This window comes from Narcine bancroftii, chromosome 14 (genome assembly GCF_036971445.1).
Source record: "Narcine bancroftii isolate sNarBan1 chromosome 14, sNarBan1.hap1, whole genome shotgun sequence".
NCBI classification, from domain to species: Eukaryota; Metazoa; Chordata; class Chondrichthyes; order Torpediniformes; family Narcinidae; genus Narcine; species Narcine bancroftii.
In genome coordinates, this window is record NC_091482.1 from 59,104,818 (window position 1) to 59,125,608 (window position 20,791).

The window sequence follows — 20,791 nt, forward strand, 5'->3', positions numbered from 1 at the left end:
GAACTGTGGCTTTGCAGATGTGCAGGATTAATACTTCACGCGAGACCCACTATGTGCAGTGAGTCCATCTGGAGGAGGAGCTCTTGCGATTATCACTTCTCAAACTGGTTATGTTTTAATGAGTTACGACAGGATCTAATTCGGTGTTCTTTTGACAGATTGCTCATAAAATTGATCTTGGTCTTGGTCAATTGCACAGATGGCCCACAGAAGCCATGCTGTGATATGTGGCAAGTACTTTGGGACTTGCTTCACTCTTGGTAGTTACGAAGAAAATGGCAGATTGCTCAACTTCACACGTGACAGCAGTGAACAGGAAGATTCTACCAGAGATCCCACAGTTTTGAGACTTTTGTGGTTCCAGTACTAATAAACAAGGAAGGATAACCACCTCGAAGCTTCACAAGTTACTATTCTGCCCCCAATTTCCTGAGTTATGGACACATATGCTGGTTACTTTCTAAAAAGATAACAAAGACAATACAGCAGTTAGCTACACACATTAAAAATTTATTTGACTTACAAAGACTGGGACGCACAACTATTTTAAAGTATAGTTCAAAGCATTAGGTGTAAAGTCCATACCTTGCTCAGTCCACAAAGAAATGCAATGAATTTGTTACAGAACACAGACGCAAGATCTAGAAGACAACTTCACGGACAATGTGTCAGAATACAGTCTCATCGTCCTCAGGATTTACTTACCGGATGTACATACAGAAATAAATTAAAAGTATATTACAAGCAAAATAGAAGGCCTTACACAGCTCTTGATTGCATGTCATCTTAAGTCACAGAATAACTTACGTTCAGAATATTAAATAAAGTGTTGGGCCAGTTAATAAGCCTGACATTCATCTAAGAAAATCCAACCTTTTACACACAATAGGATTTTTTCCATTTCTAAATACAAATGTCTTTATATCATACTTTACATTATAGTGCAATGTTCATATTCAATGGATAAACCAACAATAAATGCTAATTCAAATTGAACAAATACCACCATCTGGTTCTTTTGCTTTTCAAGTATAGATAAATAATGCAATTATTAGACCGTACTGCACAATAATTACATCATGAATAGTTTGCAATGACTACAACAATCTAAGGATGTTTAATGGGGCAATAAAAGCATTAAATGTTTAATTCAATTAAAAATGTCGACAAACTGACAAATTAAACTGTACATATGAAATGATGTGGATCCCATTTTTGCAAACTTGTTTTGCATTGCAACTTTCAGTTAAGACCATTTATCTGCTGCAGAGTTAACATTGAAAATTTGTTAAAAAAATGATAAAAATGATTTTAAATTCTAGAAATCAATTCACGCATCATTACATATGTGATTTCTCAATACATTATTACAGACAGTTTTCCTCAGTGCTAATGGATGTTAGCTATGGGCACATACGTTTAATGTCCATTCACGTACAGTACACCAAAAGATTCTGCATTGTGTTCTCAGTGCCTTCTCAGCAACCTGCAACTGCATTGCTTTTAAAATAATACAATACATGCATGTCTGCCCTAAGGGTTTATATGAATTCATAAGCCTTTATACCACAAAGCCACACTATACTTCTTCAAATTACTTCCTTCATATAGGTTTCAAGACTTCCAGGATCTGATGTTAACAGAAGAGTTCTGCGAAAAGCTGAACCGTGGATCTCATTCTCATTCAAACATAAAGCACTCTCTAACAGCTTATGCATTCCCACACTATATGAGAGCTGCTCATGTTTTATAATAACCAGAAACCAGGATAAGCCCAGTGAACTACAAGATGTCAAACATTCCAGTTGGGATATTAAAACAATCTGGCAAAACTCGCGTCTTCAAAGTTCCATCTGCTCCACATGAAAAGATACGATTGGTTGGTCTGATTTCTAGCTGCACAATTCCTGCACCGATGTTGCGAAAGATTGACTGTTTGGCATGTTCATTAGTAAATGAATGGATTAATCCATGACTTGTTAACCTCCACACCTGCAAAACAAAGACAGGAATATTAAAAAAATAATTCTCTGAAATTCATAAATCAACTATTATTTTAACATCAATCAAATATGTCCATTCAGTTGGTTTTCCAGTTATTTAAAATCTGGGAAAACCATTCAGTTGATTTTCCAGTTATTTAAAATCTGGGAAAACCATTCAGTTGATTTTCCAGTTATTTAAAATCTGGGAAAACCATTCAGTTGATTTTCCAGTTATTTAAAATCTGGGAAAACCATTCAGTTGATTTTCCAGTTATTTAAAATCTGGGAAAACCATTCAGTTGGTTTTCCAGTTATTTAAAATCTGGGAAAACCATTCAGTTGGTTTTCCAGTTATTTAAAATCTGGGAAAACCATTCAGTTGGTTTTCCAGTTATTTAAAATCTGGGAAAACCATTCAGTTGGTTTTCCAGTTATTTAAAATCTGGGAAAACCATTCAGTTGGTTTTCCAGTTATTTAAAATCTGGGAAAACCATTCAGTTGGTTTTCCAGTTATTTAAAATCTGGGGAAACTTACTTAAAGTACTGTCCTGTACATTTTATTGTGGGAAGATGATGCGCAGTTTAACATTTTAGGTTCACTACAATTGTTTATTAAAACAGCCAGTAACAAGTGACTATTTCTGGTCTGAAATATATCAATGCGCTAACAAATGTATTACAGGAAATTGAGATACCAAACAATGACATGGGATAGAGAGTTATTTGGAGGGCACAAGACAACTTTACTGCTGTCGTAAACAAGGTGAGGACAGAACAGGGGCAAAGGACAGATATCAGTGTGGAAAACAAGTTGAGCCTGAATGCAAGTAGTTTCAATGTCAGACTTCATGTCAAAATTGTACTTCCATTCATAATCATCCTGTGGCAGCACACTTCCAACTTCAGGCAATACAAAGTGCCAGATGTCATTACATCTCTGCATCTGAACGATTAATTGTGCCCCAAAAAACACCAACACATTTTAATATTCTAAATATGTCATTAACAATATATAAAATCTAGAAATAGAGATTTTTCAAAAACCTAATATACCTGGTGAGAGTATATTTCCTAAGTATGTGAACACACCAAAAAATGGCCAAAAATTGAATAAAAACAATGGGCTATGTTTTTGTAATTTTGTCGTGGTAACTCTCAAATTATGTGCAATATAATCTGATGTGGAAGGAAATCCAGAAGATGTAATTCTTGCAGTGACACTCAAAACACTTGCCCCCCCCCCCCCCCCCCCACCCTTTCCCCTTTGCAGGCATCATCTGATGCCTGTGCAATGTGGTGCCCAGTCGGCCATTTTCATTGATTTTCTGCACGAGTTAGAAATACAGAGGTGAACAATAGAAATCCATCTGATGGCAGGCTTAAGTCGACAAATCTTAGGGATCAGCATAGAGGCCTTTGCTTAGACAGCCTCTGATAGAACTTATACACGTAATATTTACCTTCATATTCCCCTCTGCTGAACCGGTTATAAAATAATCTTCAGTGGAGTCCAAAGCAAGAGCCTTGATTGCAGAATCGTGTGCCTGAAATGTGTGAAGCAACTGTCTCTGCCTGATGTCAAAGATGCAGACAAAGCCCTTTCTGCCTCCAGAGATAAGTAGTTGCTGCTTTGACGCATACTGAAGCACTGTGGCACCATTTTCATGGCAGACAAAGCCTACGAGGAATTGAAGCAAAACATGAAAACTTTTAGTCTCAAAAATAATGGTTAGAACAAAAGAAAATCATGTGTACAAATATCATTACAGAACTTGAAACACAGCAAGGGATATTGGGGAAAAGGCTGGAAATTGGAACTAGGTGTGAGCATAATTCAGCTTAGTGTAGAGTCACGGAACAGACTTGATGGGCCTAATGCCTGCTTCTGCTCCTGTAACTTAACTTGTGAACTATAATATGCTTTATTTGATTATGTATTGCCTTCCTGCCTTTTAACATCATGAATTGTCAAACTAATTTATCACATGGCAAGTCAAAAACCAAGACCAAATGATACCGCAAAAAGACAAATGTAGTAAGGTATTCCATTCATAATTTTTATACACTTATGGTGCATGCCCTGGACGTTACTGAAATGGTCTGGTTTAATACTATAAGTGCCCTTTGGTTCATAATGAACATTAGTGATTCAGTTAAAATTGGATGGTTATACTTTTGTCCATGAAATACCCACAGAACCCCCAACAAATTTCTAGGTAACTAAAGAGAAGTAGCACTTTTTTTTTTAAGTGTTTGCTTGTTTGTATAGTTATTGGCGACATTCAAATGGAACATTATAGCACAGCACAGGCCCTTCAGCCCACGATGTTGTGTGACCTATAAAAATTACACTAACAAGGTTGCTTAAAATATGATGGATCAGCTATCAGGAACTGAGGTTTCTGCAATTGGGAACAAAAATTTAAAGGGCCTTCTGAGAATCTGATGATCATTGTAAAACTAATAGGAGAATTAAGGGGGCAGGCCAAAAGTCCAGTTTAGCGGCACAACATGCCTCTATTTTCTGCAGGTTTGTGTCAATTCAAATGATTCTTGAATGTGGCTATTTTGTCTGCTTCCACTACCTCCCTTAGCAACCAATTCCAGGCACAAACCACTTCCTGTGTACAAAAAATTGTTTTGCACATTTCTTTTAAACTTTGCCATTTCTTTCCCCACCCTTACCTAGGCCCTCTAGGCATTTCCACCCCAGGGGAAAAAAATTCTGCCCGTTCCATGTCTCCTAATTTAAAAGAAAAAAACTATTAATAGGTTGCCCCTCAGTTTCTGACATTCTTGAGAAAACAACCCAACTTTTTTCCAAACTTTCCCAATGACTACTGCTCTCTAATCTAGTCAATATTGTGGTGAACCTCTTGGGAACCATCTCCACAACATTAACATTTTTCCGGTCACGAGGTGAAGATATGCACGCACTCATCTGGAATTAAGTTTTCATCTCTCTTTTGGTGGGAGCATCTTAAACTCTATTTCTCAATGCTTTAGTCAGGGTACCAAATTCCTTCAATTTATAAAAGGAATAAACAAAAAAAAAACTCAGAACAAGCTATGCTATCTGGATGCAAATCAATAATTGTGCAGCAGAAAAAGTATTTCCAGTCAGATGCAAAAATAAAAGTAGCCTCAGAACTAGATCTATTAGCATCCTATTTTCATGCACAAATTGTAAACAGCAGAAACTTAACTGAGTCAGACTGTGCCAGCTTTTGGTGTAATACGAAGCTTTGTTGAACACTCACAGAAAACCTAGAAGTACATTGTGTTAAGGCTGCCAACAAGATGTCAAGACTGTGCAGGCATCATTAAAAAGGACTTTTGCAGGTCACTTTTTTTGCACTAGGATTAATGTGATTATCTTATGTAATTGTCTCAATTTAATTCAATTAGTTTACTCATAGTTTTTTCTTTACCTGTTTGGCTGCAGGAAGTAAGAATTTTGGTGCAAATGTACATTGTACAATGTGTATGACAATAAACTCATCATCAAGTAAGTCACGTTGATATCTGGAACACAACAGCACCAAGCCTCAATTTCCAGTGCTCAGGATATTTGAACATTATCATAAATTGTTCCTTCACTGTAGCATTTTTCTACTGTGCATCAAAATTATATGTTGTGATTTCTGCTTTATCATTGCATAATTAGAAGGAATTCCACTACAATGTCAAATTGGAAAATAGTACAATATTTTCATCTCCAATCGGTTACAAAAAAAAGTTAGAAACAATGATCGTACCATGTACAAGACTGTTATGTGGTGAAATTAGTGTATCCCAAAGGCAAACATTTCTGGAAAGAGAAACAGAAATTCAAGTTAATATCCCATAGTCCAGCCTATTAATTTCCTGGTTCCATTCTTGGTTTCTCTCACTAACTTCACCAAGCTGTTGGATTTGTTTGTGAAATCTGTGTCAGATTCATATGAGCTTTGTTGCTTTTTCTCCCCCCCAATCCAAAAATCCTTTTGAAAGGTTTTAAAGAATGAGAGGGAGCAGGGAAAACACTGCCTGGTTAGCTGAACATTGCTACAGTGCCAGTGACTAGGGTTTGAATCCTGTGTTGTCTGCAAGGAGTTTGTACCGTCTCCCCATGTCTGCAAAGGTTTCCTCCAGGTGCTCCGGTTTACTTGCACTGTTCAAAATGTAGGGGGATTGTAGGTCAATTGGGTGTAATTGGGGGCTACGGAACTGTGTGCTGAAAGGGCCAGTATTTAAATTTAAAAAAAAATTAACTTGTCTTGCACTGTGCAGAACAAGACCTTTCTTCATGTGGCACCACAAAGGATCCAATAAAAGAGACAAATTATAAATGTGCTTTTTAAGATTAATGCTACAATCTATAAAAATCTGTTTTGTAACCAGTAAATAATTTGGAATCTACAAATATGCCAGTATTTAACAAGGAACAATGTTGTTTTGGAAAGACTTGACAAAATGACTCCTTTTAAATCTGGAAGCAAATTTTCTCCTTTTACTCTAAGAGGGTTCAGTGTACCTGTTGTCATTGGATTGCCCTGCTGTGGTAATGAGGCTTGAGGAGGTAATGAACGCAAAGTCACCAGCAGCTTTACTATGGCACTGCCAGCTCTAGAATGAAGCAAAATAAAATACTGCAATTATCACAACATACAAACAAAAATTATATGCTCTGTTTTCTAAAATAATGGTTCATGTTTTGAACCCACATTTTGAACATACTTTTAATATTTAGCTAAACAAAGACAACTCTGCATGTCTCCTGAAGAGATTAAGAGATACTGCGTCAATTTTAAACACATCTATCATGTCTGAGAATAAATTATTCAGTAAAGCCAAGAATAGGCATATGTTCTTAACAAGTCACAAGATCACTTTGGAACTTACAAGATAAGGTTTGGGATTAGATCCAGTTTGATTGACTTGCCAGAGACTGAGAAAACCTTCTCCATCTGCCACTCCCAACTACAGAATTTAAAAAAAATACATTAATTAAAGAATGATTTAGTCAAAAACTTTTCCAAAAACATTTTGAGAGAAAAGAATAATGTCGCAGATCTTCTGTTGCTCTGGAATCACTGCCGACCTGATGGCCTAATCTTGGATTGCAGTTTTCCAATGGAAGCTTACCTTTCAGCACAGTGTGGTGCGGTACAACCTATTGGCCATCTCAATATAAGCAGTATTCTGCACTCACACAATGGTCTTGACAGGCAGTGAGTCTCCATTCTCATGCTCACCAGCTGTCAAACCTGTCACTGTTCTTGAACGTTCGTGAACAAATAAATGTTCAAAACTCACTGGTGACCCATGTAAAATTTAAAACTATTAACATTGCTTTCAAGTTAAAAAGATCAACACAAAATTGTAAGCATATTAGCTATTTTAATTGAAAAAACATTTCTCGGCAGGTAACTCTTCCCACTCATTTTCTTCTTTTTTCTTTGGCTTGGCTTCGCGGACGAAGATTTATGGAGGGGGTAAAAAGTCCACGTCAGCTGCAGGCTCGTTTGTGGCTGACAAGTCCGATGCGGGACAGGCAGACACGGTTGCAGCGATTGCAGGGGAAAATTGGTGGGTTGGGGTTGGGTGTTGGGTTTTTCCTCCTTTGCCTTTTGTCAATGAGGTGGGCTCTGCGGTCTTCTTCAAAGGAGGTTGCTGCCCGCCAAACTGTGAGGCGCCAAGATGCACGGTTTGAGGCGTTATCAGCCCACTGGCGGTGGTCAATGGGGCAGGCACCAAGAGATTTCTTTAGGCAGTCCTTGTACCTTTTCTTTGGTGCACCTCTGTCACGGTGGCCAGTGGAGAGCTCGCCATATAACACGATCTTGGGAAGGCGATGGTCCTCCATTCTGGAGACGTGACCCATCCAGCGCAGCTGGATCTTCAGCAGCGTGGACTCGATGCTGTCGACCTCTGCCATCTCGAGTACTTCGACGTTAGGGATGAAAGCGCTCCAATGGATGTTGAGGATGGAGCGGAGACAATGCTGGTGGAAGCGTTCTAGGAGCCGTAGGTGGTGCCGGTAGAGGACCCATGATTCGGAGCCGAACAGGAGTGTGGGTATGACAACGGCTCCATCCCACTCATTTTAATGAAACTGCAATGACTGCACAACATTTAACGGCAGGCTGTATGTGGGCATATTCAACAGTCTTTGAATGAGGGAATCTCCAAAGCCTTCTATGGGAGCAGATACTTATAAGAATGCAGGAGCCATCAAGTAGAGTGGAAGAAACTGCACGTACCAGCGCTAGACTTTGGGACTTCCGTTGAGAAATATGGGTGAAGTCCTCATATAAGCGTTGCTATTGAGTTGGAAGATTTGTCCCACTGCGTGGAACATCCAGTGATGAAGTAAATTAATTTTTGTAGTATACCAGATTTAATAGTCTAGTCTAAGTTACATACATTGCAGCTTCTAAAGGGATTGTGGTAATAATAATTTTGTGTTTCAAGCAGTTCTTTTCCCACCTGCCATTGGAAACTACCACCAATGTGGTACCAATTTAAAATGTTGAATTTCCTGAACTCTACAACTTCAAGGTGTACATCTGGATTGGTATGTACTTCCAGAACATGGTGATCTTCTGTTCGTTAACTCATGACATAAATAATCATCTGTTCCAATATAAAGATGTGCTCCTCCCTATCTGACTTTACTTTAAGTACTGCACCAAGCTTTGGAATTAGAAAAATTTATATCCCAAAATGTAATCAATTTTCAAATATCGATCAGTATAACATTTGCTTGTTCCATTTCAGGAATGAGGGCATTATCCAGCCGATAAAAATGATCACTCTTTTATTCAGTAGTGGTTTATGGATTTCCTCCATAAAGAGGATGCAAAAGATCCTAAAAGAGATTTAAAAAAAAATTCATCTTACAGTAATGAAATTGACTATTACTTCATTTCTCCAATCATGGCTGAACTTTTGACATGCCAAGATTGTTAAATTAATCAGAGGACAGAGATGGACCAATTAGCCATCTCGAGTACTTCGACGTTAGGGATGAAAGCGCTCCAATGGATGTTGAGGATGGAGCGGAGACAACGCTGGTGGAAGCGTTCTAGGAGCCGTAGGTGATGCCGGTAGAGGACCCATGATTCGGAGCCGAACAGGAGTGTGGGTATGACAACGGCTCTGTATACGCTTATCTTTGTGAGGTTTTTCAGTTGGTTGTTTTTCCAGACTCTTTTGTGTAGTCTTCCAAAGGCGCTATTTGCCTTGGCGAGTCTGTTGTCTATCTCGTTGTCGATCCTTGCATCTGATGAAATGGTGCAGCCGAGATAGGTAAACTGGTTGACCGTTTTGAGTTTTGTGTGCCTGATGGAGATGTGGGGGGGGCTGGTAGTCATGGTGGGGAGCTGGCTGATGGAGGACCTCCGTTTTCTTCAGGCTGACTTCCAGGCCAAACATTTTGGCAGTTTCCGCAAAACAGGGCGTCAAGCGCTGAAGAACTGGCTCTGAATTGCCTCTAATGTTCAGTTTTATTACCTCTTGAACTGCAATGATTGTGGAACATGGATTTTATACAACAACTGTTCATTCTTGGATGATGTATAAAACAAATATTCTCCATTCTAGTAATTTGGGAAACTTAAAAATTAAATTGGGTTGAGTAGTTGAGAAAATATAATTTATGAAAGGAAGAAATCTCCTTACTGTGCCATTGTACTGTCCAAAATTACATTTTAGGGCAGTTATATTAAATACTAACCTTATTGCCTTGGGTATTAAAATAAAGTCGGGTAACTCTGGCATTGCCAGCTTGCCGGAAACATATAACCTGTTGCGGCCGATTCCATTCAAACATTCGGACACTTCCATCTTGTGCGCCTGTAAGATCTGATGGTATAATTTGAAAGCTGTCATCAATCCACAGGCTCATACATGTGAATAAGTACTGTATTTTCTACTTGCAATAAGTTACGTTTAAATTGCTTTTCCTTTCATTTATTGAAAGCAACCAGCTGTGTCCCTTCAGGTCTAAGAGAAAAAATTGTCCAGTTCTACCTTTTATTTCAAAGGATTTTGTAGTCATTAATATTTAATGAGATTAGTGTTAAATGCAAATGTTATGCCCTGTTCTTCATAGGTGTAAATGCAAAGGGACTGAAAATTGGATGCTTTCAATTCAGAATCAGAAATTTTCAATTATACAGAGTGCTCTTAAGTCCTCATTGAAATATTGTGCACTTCATAACTAAGAAAAGATGTTAATGTGTTGAAAGAAGTTCAGAGAAAGTGCATCAGACTGAAACCTGGAACAGGAGGTTATGAAGAAACATTGAACAGTGTATGTTTAGGTTCTCATGGGAGACCACAGATGCTGGAATCTGGAGCAACAAATAATTTGCTAGAGAAACCCAGCAGATTGAGTAGCATCAGTGGGATAAAAATAATTGCTGACATTTCTGTCCAGAAAGATGTTGAAGGGTTCCAACCAGAAACATCAACAACTCCTTTTCTTCAACTGATGTCCTCCAGCAGATTATATATTTGGATTTGCTGAGTTTAGAAAAGTGAGAGGGTACTTGACTGAAGGATAAGATCCTGAGGAGTCTGAAACAAGAAGCAATGTTCTCCCCTTGTGGGAGAATCTGAAACTAGCAGTCACTATTTTAAAATAAGGTGCCATTTGTTTAACTTGGATATGAGTTGATTTTTTTTCTCTAACAGAAGGCACCAGTTTTGGAACTCTCTTCATCAGAGGACAAGAACGTAAGAAACAAGAAGAACGTAAGAAATAAGAAGAACGTAAGAAATAAGAGCATCCTCCCCCTCAAGCCTGCTCTGCCATTCAATGTGATCATGGCTGATCTGATCTCCACCTACCTGCCTTTTCCCTATAAACTTTAATTTCCCTACCAAGTAAAAAAATCTATCCAGCCTTGCTTTAAATCACTGGCGTCACTAGGGGGGTGTGGACCACATCGGGTGACACCATCAGAGATGATGACACCAAAATGACTGTATAAAATTTTTGTTCCGCGTTTCTGCAGAAATGTATTATTTTTTATAAAAATATCCCTGTAGTTAGTTATAACCACAAAAACATTTTTCGTAAGCCCATCTTACATATATCAATATACCTACAAGGCTAAAACTGTGTTAATTTACATATTGAACCTTCTAATGAGCTGTTATTATCACCCAATTACAATGGCCCTTCGAATCACGTGGTTTTGTCTGCATTAACCACAAGCATGTGCTGTTGTTTTTATAGTTGCTGCTTTTGTCAAATTTCTGGTGTTTTAACCACAATATTGTGGTAACTAGTATTTGTGAATGTATATCAATAACTTTTTTGAGAATGAAGTAGTAATGAAGTCTTGAGGAGGTCCATGGGGAGGGGGTGACACCATGAGTTACTGCAATGGGAGCCACCAATTCTAGTAATACTGCTATCTTAAATATATTTACTGAGGTAGCCTCCACTGCTTCAATGGGCAGAAAATTCCACAGATCCATCACCAGTAATCCCTATGCCATAGGCGCTCTGTGATTAGTAAGAGATTACTTAAGGTGACATGTGAGTGGAAAGAAAATGTTTGGAAACCACTGAACTACATGAACCACCAATATGTTTTTTGACATATTTTGATTAAAACAAAATGCACAGCCACTGGTTTCAAGGGTCTGGGATAAGATCACATCAATATAACCCAACAATCTTAATTTTATGGCAGTACAGGCTTCTGGTTTCCTGGGGGCAGAACAGAAAGACCAGGATGAAGGTGTAGGTTGTGATAGATGACTACTTAATTACAAGGTTATTGTTGTCAATGACCTTTAGATGTTTATTTTGACTTTGGGGAGACCTTCTGTTAGGTTGAAGAAAGAAACGGGTTAATCTCATTTAAGTACTCACAGTATCGGTGAGCTGGATGGGAAGTCATCCTTTTCACGTTATTCAAGTTTCGCTTTATGATCTGTAATGAGAAAATACACAAATTAACAAATGCGTAGTGATTCAATGCAGTACAGATGGGACAAATGCAACTGAACACAATGGTTTTGCATCAGCTCGTTGAAGTTGCTGCAATTTCTTTGAAATATATTACTCCAGTTGGGTTCTACATTGGTTACAAGTTTGACTTACATTCTGAGCAGATAGTGAAATTTATTTTAAGAATGATTATTTACATAGATTATTGAATTTGTTAGATTAATAAGTATTTGTAATGGTACAGTGACAAACACAACATCTATTTTAAACATTACAATGACCATAAGGGGTGACACAGTTCACATAACGGTACAACACTTCCACCAGCGTTGTCTCCGCTCCATCCTCAACATCCATTGGAGCGCTTTCATCCCTAACGTCGAAGTACTCGAGATGGCAGAGGTCGACAGCATCGAGTCCACACTGCTGAAGATCCAGCTGTGCTGGATGGGTCACGTCTCCAGAATGGAGGACCATCGCCTTCCCAAGATCGTGTTATATGGCGAGCTCTCCACTGGCCACCGTGACAGAGGTGCACCAAAGAAAAGGTACAAGGACTGCCTAAAGAAATCTCTTGGTGCCTGCCACATTGACCACCGCCAGTGGGCTGATATCGCCTCAAACCGTGCATCTTGGCGCCTCACAGTTTGGTGGGCAGCAACCTGCTTTGAAGAAGACCGCAGAGCCCACCTCACTGACAAAAGGCAAAGGAGGAAAAACCCAACACCCAACCCCAACCAACCATTTTCACCCTGCAGCCGCTGCAACCGTGTCTGCCTGTCCCGCATCGGACTTGTCAGCCACAAACGAGCCTGCAGCTGACGTGGACTTTTACCCCCTCCATAAATCTTCGTCCGCGAAGCCAAGCCAAAGAAAAGAAGACAACACTATTATTGCACCAGCAACAAGGGTTTGAATCTGGCACTGACTGCAAGCAGCTTGCACATTCTCTCCGTGTCTGCGTGGATTTCCTCTGGGAGCTCTGGTTTCCACCACGCTTCAAAACGTCTGTAGGTTAATTGGGGTATTTGGGCGGCACAGGCTTGTGGACTGGAAGGACGTGTTACCGAGCTGCACATTAAAACTTACCAAGCTTTATCATTCATTCATTAAAAATAAGATATTTTAACCATTTTTTCCTCTTACTTGCTCTCCTGAAGAAATGAAAATTTCTTGCAGGAACAAATCTTTATGAGTTTAGTCTGCTCTATTACATTTTAAGCTTGGCTCAGAGGCCAACATTAATACATTTTTTGTTTTCATGGCTGAAATCAATGAATTAAACTGTAAGCATGAACCTGAAATTTTCCTTTAATAGATAAGGCTCGTTATTCATTGGATAAATAAAATGAATATTTGGAGGGAAATGAATTTGTCCAGGATGATTCTATATTTTGCATCATAACCACATTTTCTAGAAACCCACATTCTATTCCATTAAGTGATTAGAAAGATAAAAGATGCAACTCAGAGTAAATCTGCAAATTGATGCCTAATAAACTGATTTTTCTTGTGAACGTATTTTTAAAAATAATGAAATGCAATCAAAATAAACTGCAAAATGATGAGGTGATTTAGAAAAAGGCTAGAAACTATTTAAAGTTGAAAAGTAAAAGTCAATTCACAAGAAGAAATGACAAATATAAGGGAAAAGAAGGAAAGCAAAAGACTGGCATGCACAGAAAAATATTTTAAATGGCAATGTTTAAGAAATATACTGGGCAAAGAGAGCATTTTTAAATATGTGGGTCACAAGATCCATAAAGATATTTACCAATTCTTGACATTCTCAATCAATAATTTTCAAGGGTTTTCTTCTCAAATATACTTTATATTTATAAAATTAAGGATAAAGGAAATCTTAAACTTATAACCAAAATATAATGTTAGAGAAATGTAACTCTCGACATACCACAGTGGCTCCTGCACTGGTTTGTCCACTTCCTAGCCAAGGCATTGAAGATGAACTGGAGAGCTGGCTGGATCCAAAATGAGTTGGACTTGCTTGGCTGGTGCTCCCTGCTGGGCGATGCTCCACATCATCGGAACTACAAGAGACATCAATAAAAGCTGTTTTTAAATTTGAGGGTGGTGCTAAATTTAGAGAGGAGGGCAGAGTGGAGAGTCTATGCCAACAGCATGAGAGAGAGTACACTGACAGGAGTTGACTGAACAAAGGCACAAGATGACTCGGGGAATGCTGTACAACAGAAAGGCCTAATTTCCTGAAAGTGGCAACACTGGTAGACAGAGTGGGGCATGCTGGTTTTCACCAGTCTGGGCATTTACGGAAAACAAGTTGCCACGTCATGTTACAGCTGTGCAATGTGTTGATGATACCACACTTGAGAGTACTCCTCATGCTATTGGAGAAATGTTATCAAGCTAGAGGGGGATCCAGAAACAATTCATAAAGATATGGCCTGGATCAATGGGCTTGAGTTATCAGGGGAGACTGAATAGACTGGGGCTGTTTTCCCTTCAGCAAAGGAACTTAAAAATTTAGAAAATTATGAGAGCTTAAAGCCAGAGGAATTAAGGCAAGAGGGAAAAGATTTAAAGAAAATCTGAACGGCAAGTTTTTCCACTCAGAGTGATAGGGAACAAGCTACCTGAGGAAGTGGGAGAACCAGAAACAATTACATCTTAAAAAGACATATTGACATAATAAGAACGATTGAAGGAAAATGCAGGCAAATGGAACTAGCTCAAGTTGGCAACTTGGTTAGCACGGACAATCGAGCTGAAGGCCCGTTTCCATGCAGTATGACTCTATAAAAGCAATCTAAAGGATTAAGTAAAGTTCAGAACCTTCTAGAATCTCTGTCTGAATCTTCACCAATCCAGGTAAAAGGCTGAGCAGCTAGAATTGCAGATAGATCAAGTTCTTGTACATCATGTGTAGAAGCCAAAACTATCTCATTGGAATTTGCCTGTTATGGTGGGAAAGAAACAAAAAAAAAATTCAAATCAAAGAAACCAAAATAACAGTCTGAAATAAAATCTTCTCAAAAAACAATGGAAGGAGCAGTTATATTTACTATGACAGGCAGATCAATCTAAATAATGAAATAAAACATATGCAAAGCACTAGTAATCTGAAACAGAAGATGTTGGAAATATAGCACTAAATATCAACAGGAAAGTGGAAGAAAGAGTTACTTTGGGAAAACTAGAAGTGCATTTTTGCCAAAAACTGGCAATTGTTTCCTTCTGCAAGTTTCTATATTGAGCAGTACAAATGACAGGCTGATTCTAGTAGGAACTCCTGAAGGGAGCAACCAAAGGATTATTGCTAAGCCAAGCTGAGGGCAGGCAGGTATATGCTGAGAAGAGTACCCAAACAATGCTATAAAGTGACATATGAAACCTGCTGTTCCTGCCACCTTTCATCTTGCTGGATTTTGCAGGCTGGGCTCTCCATAGTTTACCATAGAATCAGTGCTCTATGACCATATCCCTTCCTGCCTTTGGCCCATGCCATTTGTTAAAACCAGAAGGTGACAGAGCTCCCATTTAAAATGATCAAGTTTTCAAAAATTTCCAGCCCAACTAAATCCACCTGTGCTGAGGGCAACCGTGCCCTACAGAGCAAGTCAGGATCTGCAAAGAGAAGTTTACCCAATGGTGTCTGAATCTTCATCAGGGATTGAAAACTTCAAAGTTGAAGCATCATTTGCTCTGAAGTTGAAGAAATTATTCCAGTACTTCAGTCAAGACTGAATGGCCTACAAACTACTTGAAAGAAAACAGTTGGAGGACTAAAATTAAAAAGCATGTAAATAATCAAACCTATGGGAGAAAACTACTGCAGGAATGAGAAAATGAGAATTTATAAAAATACAGGAGATCTGGTGAAAACAAAAAGTACGCCTTCTGGGCCAAAAGCAGAAACACCACAGCTCAGAATACAACTCTAGGGAAATATATCTTGGGAAAGGACCATCCAAAATCAACCAGCCTCCAATTTCCCAAAGCCTAATAGCACATCTGACCAAATGACAGATGTTAAAAAAAACCCTAGTTTACCTCAGCCAACACCAAAATGATACCTTCTTCATAGGTAGTCCCTTAGGGAAGAGGATATTAATTCACAATTTTGACGATTATAAGATGTCTTTGAAAAAAAGCATGGGACAGCCATTGTACAATATTATCCTATAGGGTTGACAGAGCAAGGTTTTGGTCAAATGGCAAGGAGGTCCAAGAAGAATGGAGACCAGGATCTATTGCATGGACTACACTCACACTCTCACACACACACACACTATGTGGAAACAAAATCCCATGTTCTTTGCCTGCATCTTTTCCATCATCCCACTTCAGGATTCCATCCTGGTTTCCTCCATCCCTCAGATACCCTTTCATGAACACCTATCCTGGTCCCCTTCCCTAATATTTCTCTCCCCACCCCCTCAAAAATTCCTTCCTTCAAATGGAATTCAATGATCACATTAATAATTTGCGGTAGTTCAGGCTTATCAAAAGATATGAATGACATGAAGATGTGGTACAAACAACATGCAATTAGCTAAATAATCTCAAAAATACATTAGATTAAATGTACCCAGGCCTGTCACTTTGACGAGTTCAGTATTGTGCAACTTGGAAGCCTTGGTCAAAAATACAAAAGTCACATTTACCAAATATCCTCAATCCTCAACCTTATTATCTTATAATCTCCGTCATCGTTTTGACTTTGACTTCTGTATCTTTTGCTTCCTATTATGTCACAACCCTGCTGGAGAATAGTGGGAAAGCTTTAAGAAGTCTTCAGGAATAGTCTCGGATAGTTACCGTATCTAATCTTACCGGAGTGTTTATATATATATTAAAAAAAATCACTTGGAAGAGCCAAATTCAATGCAAAAGCCCAATTATAATGTTCAAGTTTCACGGTCATGCAAAATGTGCAGTACAATATAAAAACATAACTTTGGAGTCCATCATAACCTATACCCATTGGTTTCCACAGGAAATGTTGGCATCATTGGTACTGGGCCATGTAACAAGCATAACAAAAACTAATCCAAGTGCAAAGGTGGTTCTATCATTTGTATGTAAAAAATATTTTGCATTAAGAGGAAAAAATAATTAACAAGACACTTAATTTTCTTACCTTATTAATTGCAAATGCCATGATGGCATCAGAATCTTTATGAATAATCTTTGATCTTCCACCTGGATAGCCCAAATCTGCTTCAACCTGAAAGACAGTACTATATATATACAATAGTGCATTGATCAAGACCTTGATAATTTTAACACACTCAAGTTCTGTCCAATTATATTGCTTTCCTTTTTATTTAGAAAATATTGAGCAGAAAGTTAAAGAATTCACCAGCTTTACCAACTGTTTAATGGTTTTAGCAATTCAGAAAAATGCGGTGCATCATAATCCATGTAACCCTTTTGAAATCACATAGAATGAATGACACGTCTGCAATGCACTCCCCAGCGACAATGACAGCTTTGCATATGCACAGTTATTTACTTTCACAGACCATTAAACGAGATGTTGAAGCAAGTGCAATTACAACAGCTGCTAAAGACGAGGGAGACTACCTTGTTGCTTCCACGATGTTCCCTGACGTAGTTTTGTTTGACTTGATCCACATGGTCTTCTACTGACTACACAACACAGCACACAGTCACAGCACATTACACATGCACAGAAATAAAAAAAAAATGAAAATGAATAATATGTTTTTACTGAATTAAAAAACGAAAACCTGGCAGTACTGCATTGGCAAATCAGCTATTGCATTATATTGACATTACTGATTGATTTCTTGACATTTCACAAACAAGGCCAATCATTCTTTTTAATTTACCATGAGCTAAAATGCACAAAACTTCAAAGGAATAGCAGTTTCATAAAATTAATGTGTGCATACTGTAATAAAAATAAATTTAATGAAGAACTTTGGTTTATAAACCTTTTTATAGGAAATAGTATCCTTTGTAAACAAAGGTGGATGAGTGATTTATTTTTGTAGATTCGAGTATTTTTCGCGGTCTTTGTTACAAGCATTGAAATCTTAAAATATTTGGATGCAATAGTAATTTTTATTTCTGAAAAGATTTCTTAAAGTCTGACATACTTTTTAAAAAAAAATAATTCATATAAAAAATTAAGATAAATGCCTAAATGAACAATACTGCCAGGATTATAAAACAAGGAGGCAAGCAATATACTGATGATGTGCCCAACTTATTTAAGGGATGGAAAACCATTCCATTTAATGTGTATTTCTTTTCTCTAACATTACATCTAACAGAAAATTAACTTTTAAGAACTAATAAAATCGATTTGGTTTCTTGCCAGTTTAAAAAAAAATAAATGTATGGCAACAGTAACAAAGGCCATCTTGCAATAATTATAAATTCTGGCACACGCAACCGGTTTCTCCATTTTACTACTTTTTCCCCTAAACAAGTGCCAGGACAGTGTTACCAGCAGTAAATCTCTAGGATCTCGTACACTTGGATAATTTTAATCTCTGTGGAATTTTATATTATGTTATTGGTGGGCATGTGGTCATAGAGGGCCAGGTGAATTGAATCAGTCATGCAAAGCAGCATTGTCACCAAATGTGCTCGCATATATTCATCCCCTTCACAAGGGTTGAAGGGATATCCATTATCAGGAGAAATCAAAACTCATTTTTCCTTTGACTCCATTCCCAGTTCAAATGCCTCCAGTGGTGCTCTGGCTAACATTTGCAAACAACTGATCGAGGAAAACATCTGATCTTGACATTGTTCTGTATCACAGTCTACAGTGTAATTATCCAAGCTCCCACTGCCAAACATCTTTCAGCAATAACATCACGCAGCACAAATCTTTTTGTTTAATAGGATCACTAAAACTTAAATTTGGCCCACATTCTATTAGCAGATAGATATGGATTCAAAATAGTAGGATAAAGTAGACAAAATATAGAATGATTTATGTTGAAATAAAACATCGATTGAACATCTTGATTATATTCAGGAAAGAAATCAGAACAATTTTAAGCATGGGAAAGTATGGCAAATAGACGTGGGCAGGTTCAGAGGTTGATCTCAGTGAAGAGACCAGAAATTTCATTGAAAAGTTCAAGATGCATTTCTGGTCTCTGTGGCCCTCAGAAAAAAAAAACCGAGAAATGATTTCCTGGGTTTCACATATATTCCTTTGTGTTTGGTGCAGAATAAATGGATCATTGGAGCATTAATTCGCATCACAAGTGTCCAACATTTCATTAGAAATTAAATTTTGTTTGTTTGCAATAGATTGGATAATCTTGCCAAAATCTAGTTGCAATGGTAGATGGGAATAAGCGAAGAGCCTGACCTTCATTTCAACTAACCATCTTGCTTATTCCCAGAGGAAAGACATAGCTATACTAAGTGTACTTTTACAAGGGAATTATTACAAGCTGACACATCATCATTATCAAAAATGTCTTTAAATCTAGAAAACTAATGCCAGATACAAAAAGTATAAGAAAGCAACAACTTTTATCCTTGCACTCATTTACCTCACTTTGCTTTCTTTTCTTTGTGAATATAAATCTTATAAATGTATCTTGCAGAATTTCTTGTTTGACCAAGTAGTACCAGAGCCTTTTAACAGGAAATGTGGAATAATGCCTTGACCTGAAGTAAACAAGTTAGCACATTTGTTCACATAAGTACAACTATCAATTTATTTGTCCAATTTTACCAGCTACTAATGATCTTAAACTCAACTGGAACATCATACTAAGGTTCATGACTCAATTATCATAATTACACAGATACCCATGAGCATGAAATAAGCTAAGCTTCAAACAATTAAAAGGCCAGGAGCCCTGTAGGTTTAGGATTGCACAAAATGTTAGGGTGAAGGCAGACATTTAGCAATGATTATTCTCAAAATCTTTACAAAACAAAAAATGGTGGCGCTGCTGCAACCCAGGGAGAGCAGAGACATAGCGCTCCTCCACATGGTTCTACCGCACAGTCCAACTTCCTTACAGGCTTTAAACGGCCTGTTAAAGGAGCCGACTGTTTGTTTTTTTAAATCCTGTGATCGAGAGGTCTGGGTCCATGATGGTGGTGCTTGTGTTCAAGTGACCTCTGGGGAAAGCAGAGGATTGGTGCAGGGCACCAGAAAACAGAGAGAACATCCTCGGTTTGAGAGGGAGAATCAAGAGAGACAACTCTCCTGGACGGTGACCACGGCAGCGGGCGAGTGAGGGGCTCTGCGACTGAAGAACACACAGGCAGTGGGCTGTTGGCAACTCGAAACGAGGAACCCATGCAGGCTTTGGGCTGCTGGCGACTTGTGGACAAAGGGCTGCAGACTGATGCAAGAGGGTGCCGAGGACGCTGAAGGCTTCTTGATCGTGTCATAGGTTTGGATCTGGAGCTTGTGTTGATGATGGTTTGGACTGAAGTCTGTGTGGCTGTGGAGGCTACAGCACCACTGGAGGCCAATCCATGGACACTCAGTGACTCTGGGGGACACTCTTATGCTGCTCTTTCTCTGGCTGTAAAGAGTGCTGGGTAACTTCTGGTGATGGCAAATCTTTGTCTTCCTTACGACAGAATAAATGCAATTTTGTGTAATATTACATCTGTTTTATTACATGACTATAAGCGAATTTTGAATAAAGGTAAGTGTACTTAAATCAATAGTACAAATCATTTTGGTTTTGGATTGTGGTGTTTTCTTGCATAAGAAATATACTGGAAAATATAAGCATGAGTGCTTTGAGCTGCTGGCTGCATTTTAAAAGGGTTTCTTGATCATTATTGATGAATATTGATGATTAAACTGTGGAAATATTTTCTCACCTGCCACTATGTCAGCATTGGTGAGGC

At 38.3% G+C, this 20,791-nt stretch overlaps 1 protein-coding gene across 1 annotated transcript in view; it reads right to left on the reverse strand.

Annotated features, from left to right (window-relative positions):
- Positions 1–489: 489 nt before the first annotated feature.
- Positions 490–20,791, reverse strand: part of dmxl2 (Dmx-like 2) — a 91,176-nt gene continuing 70,874 nt past the window's right edge. Inside the window, exons 35-46 of the mRNA XM_069910554.1 lie at positions 19,465–19,582; positions 17,504–17,569; positions 17,058–17,144; positions 14,750–14,871; positions 13,851–13,986; positions 11,861–11,921; positions 9,707–9,834; positions 6,871–6,948; positions 6,503–6,594; positions 5,745–5,797; positions 3,447–3,664; positions 490–1,992 (exon numbers count right to left, since the gene is read on the reverse strand). Of these exons, the coding sequence (XP_069766655.1) occupies positions 1,783–1,992; positions 3,447–3,664; positions 5,745–5,797; positions 6,503–6,594; positions 6,871–6,948; positions 9,707–9,834; positions 11,861–11,921; positions 13,851–13,986; positions 14,750–14,871; positions 17,058–17,144; positions 17,504–17,569; positions 19,465–19,582 (1,369 nt within the window). The 3' untranslated portion in view covers positions 490–1,782. The remainder of the gene's footprint in view (positions 1,993–3,446; positions 3,665–5,744; positions 5,798–6,502; positions 6,595–6,870; positions 6,949–9,706; positions 9,835–11,860; positions 11,922–13,850; positions 13,987–14,749; positions 14,872–17,057; positions 17,145–17,503; positions 17,570–19,464; positions 19,583–20,791) is intronic.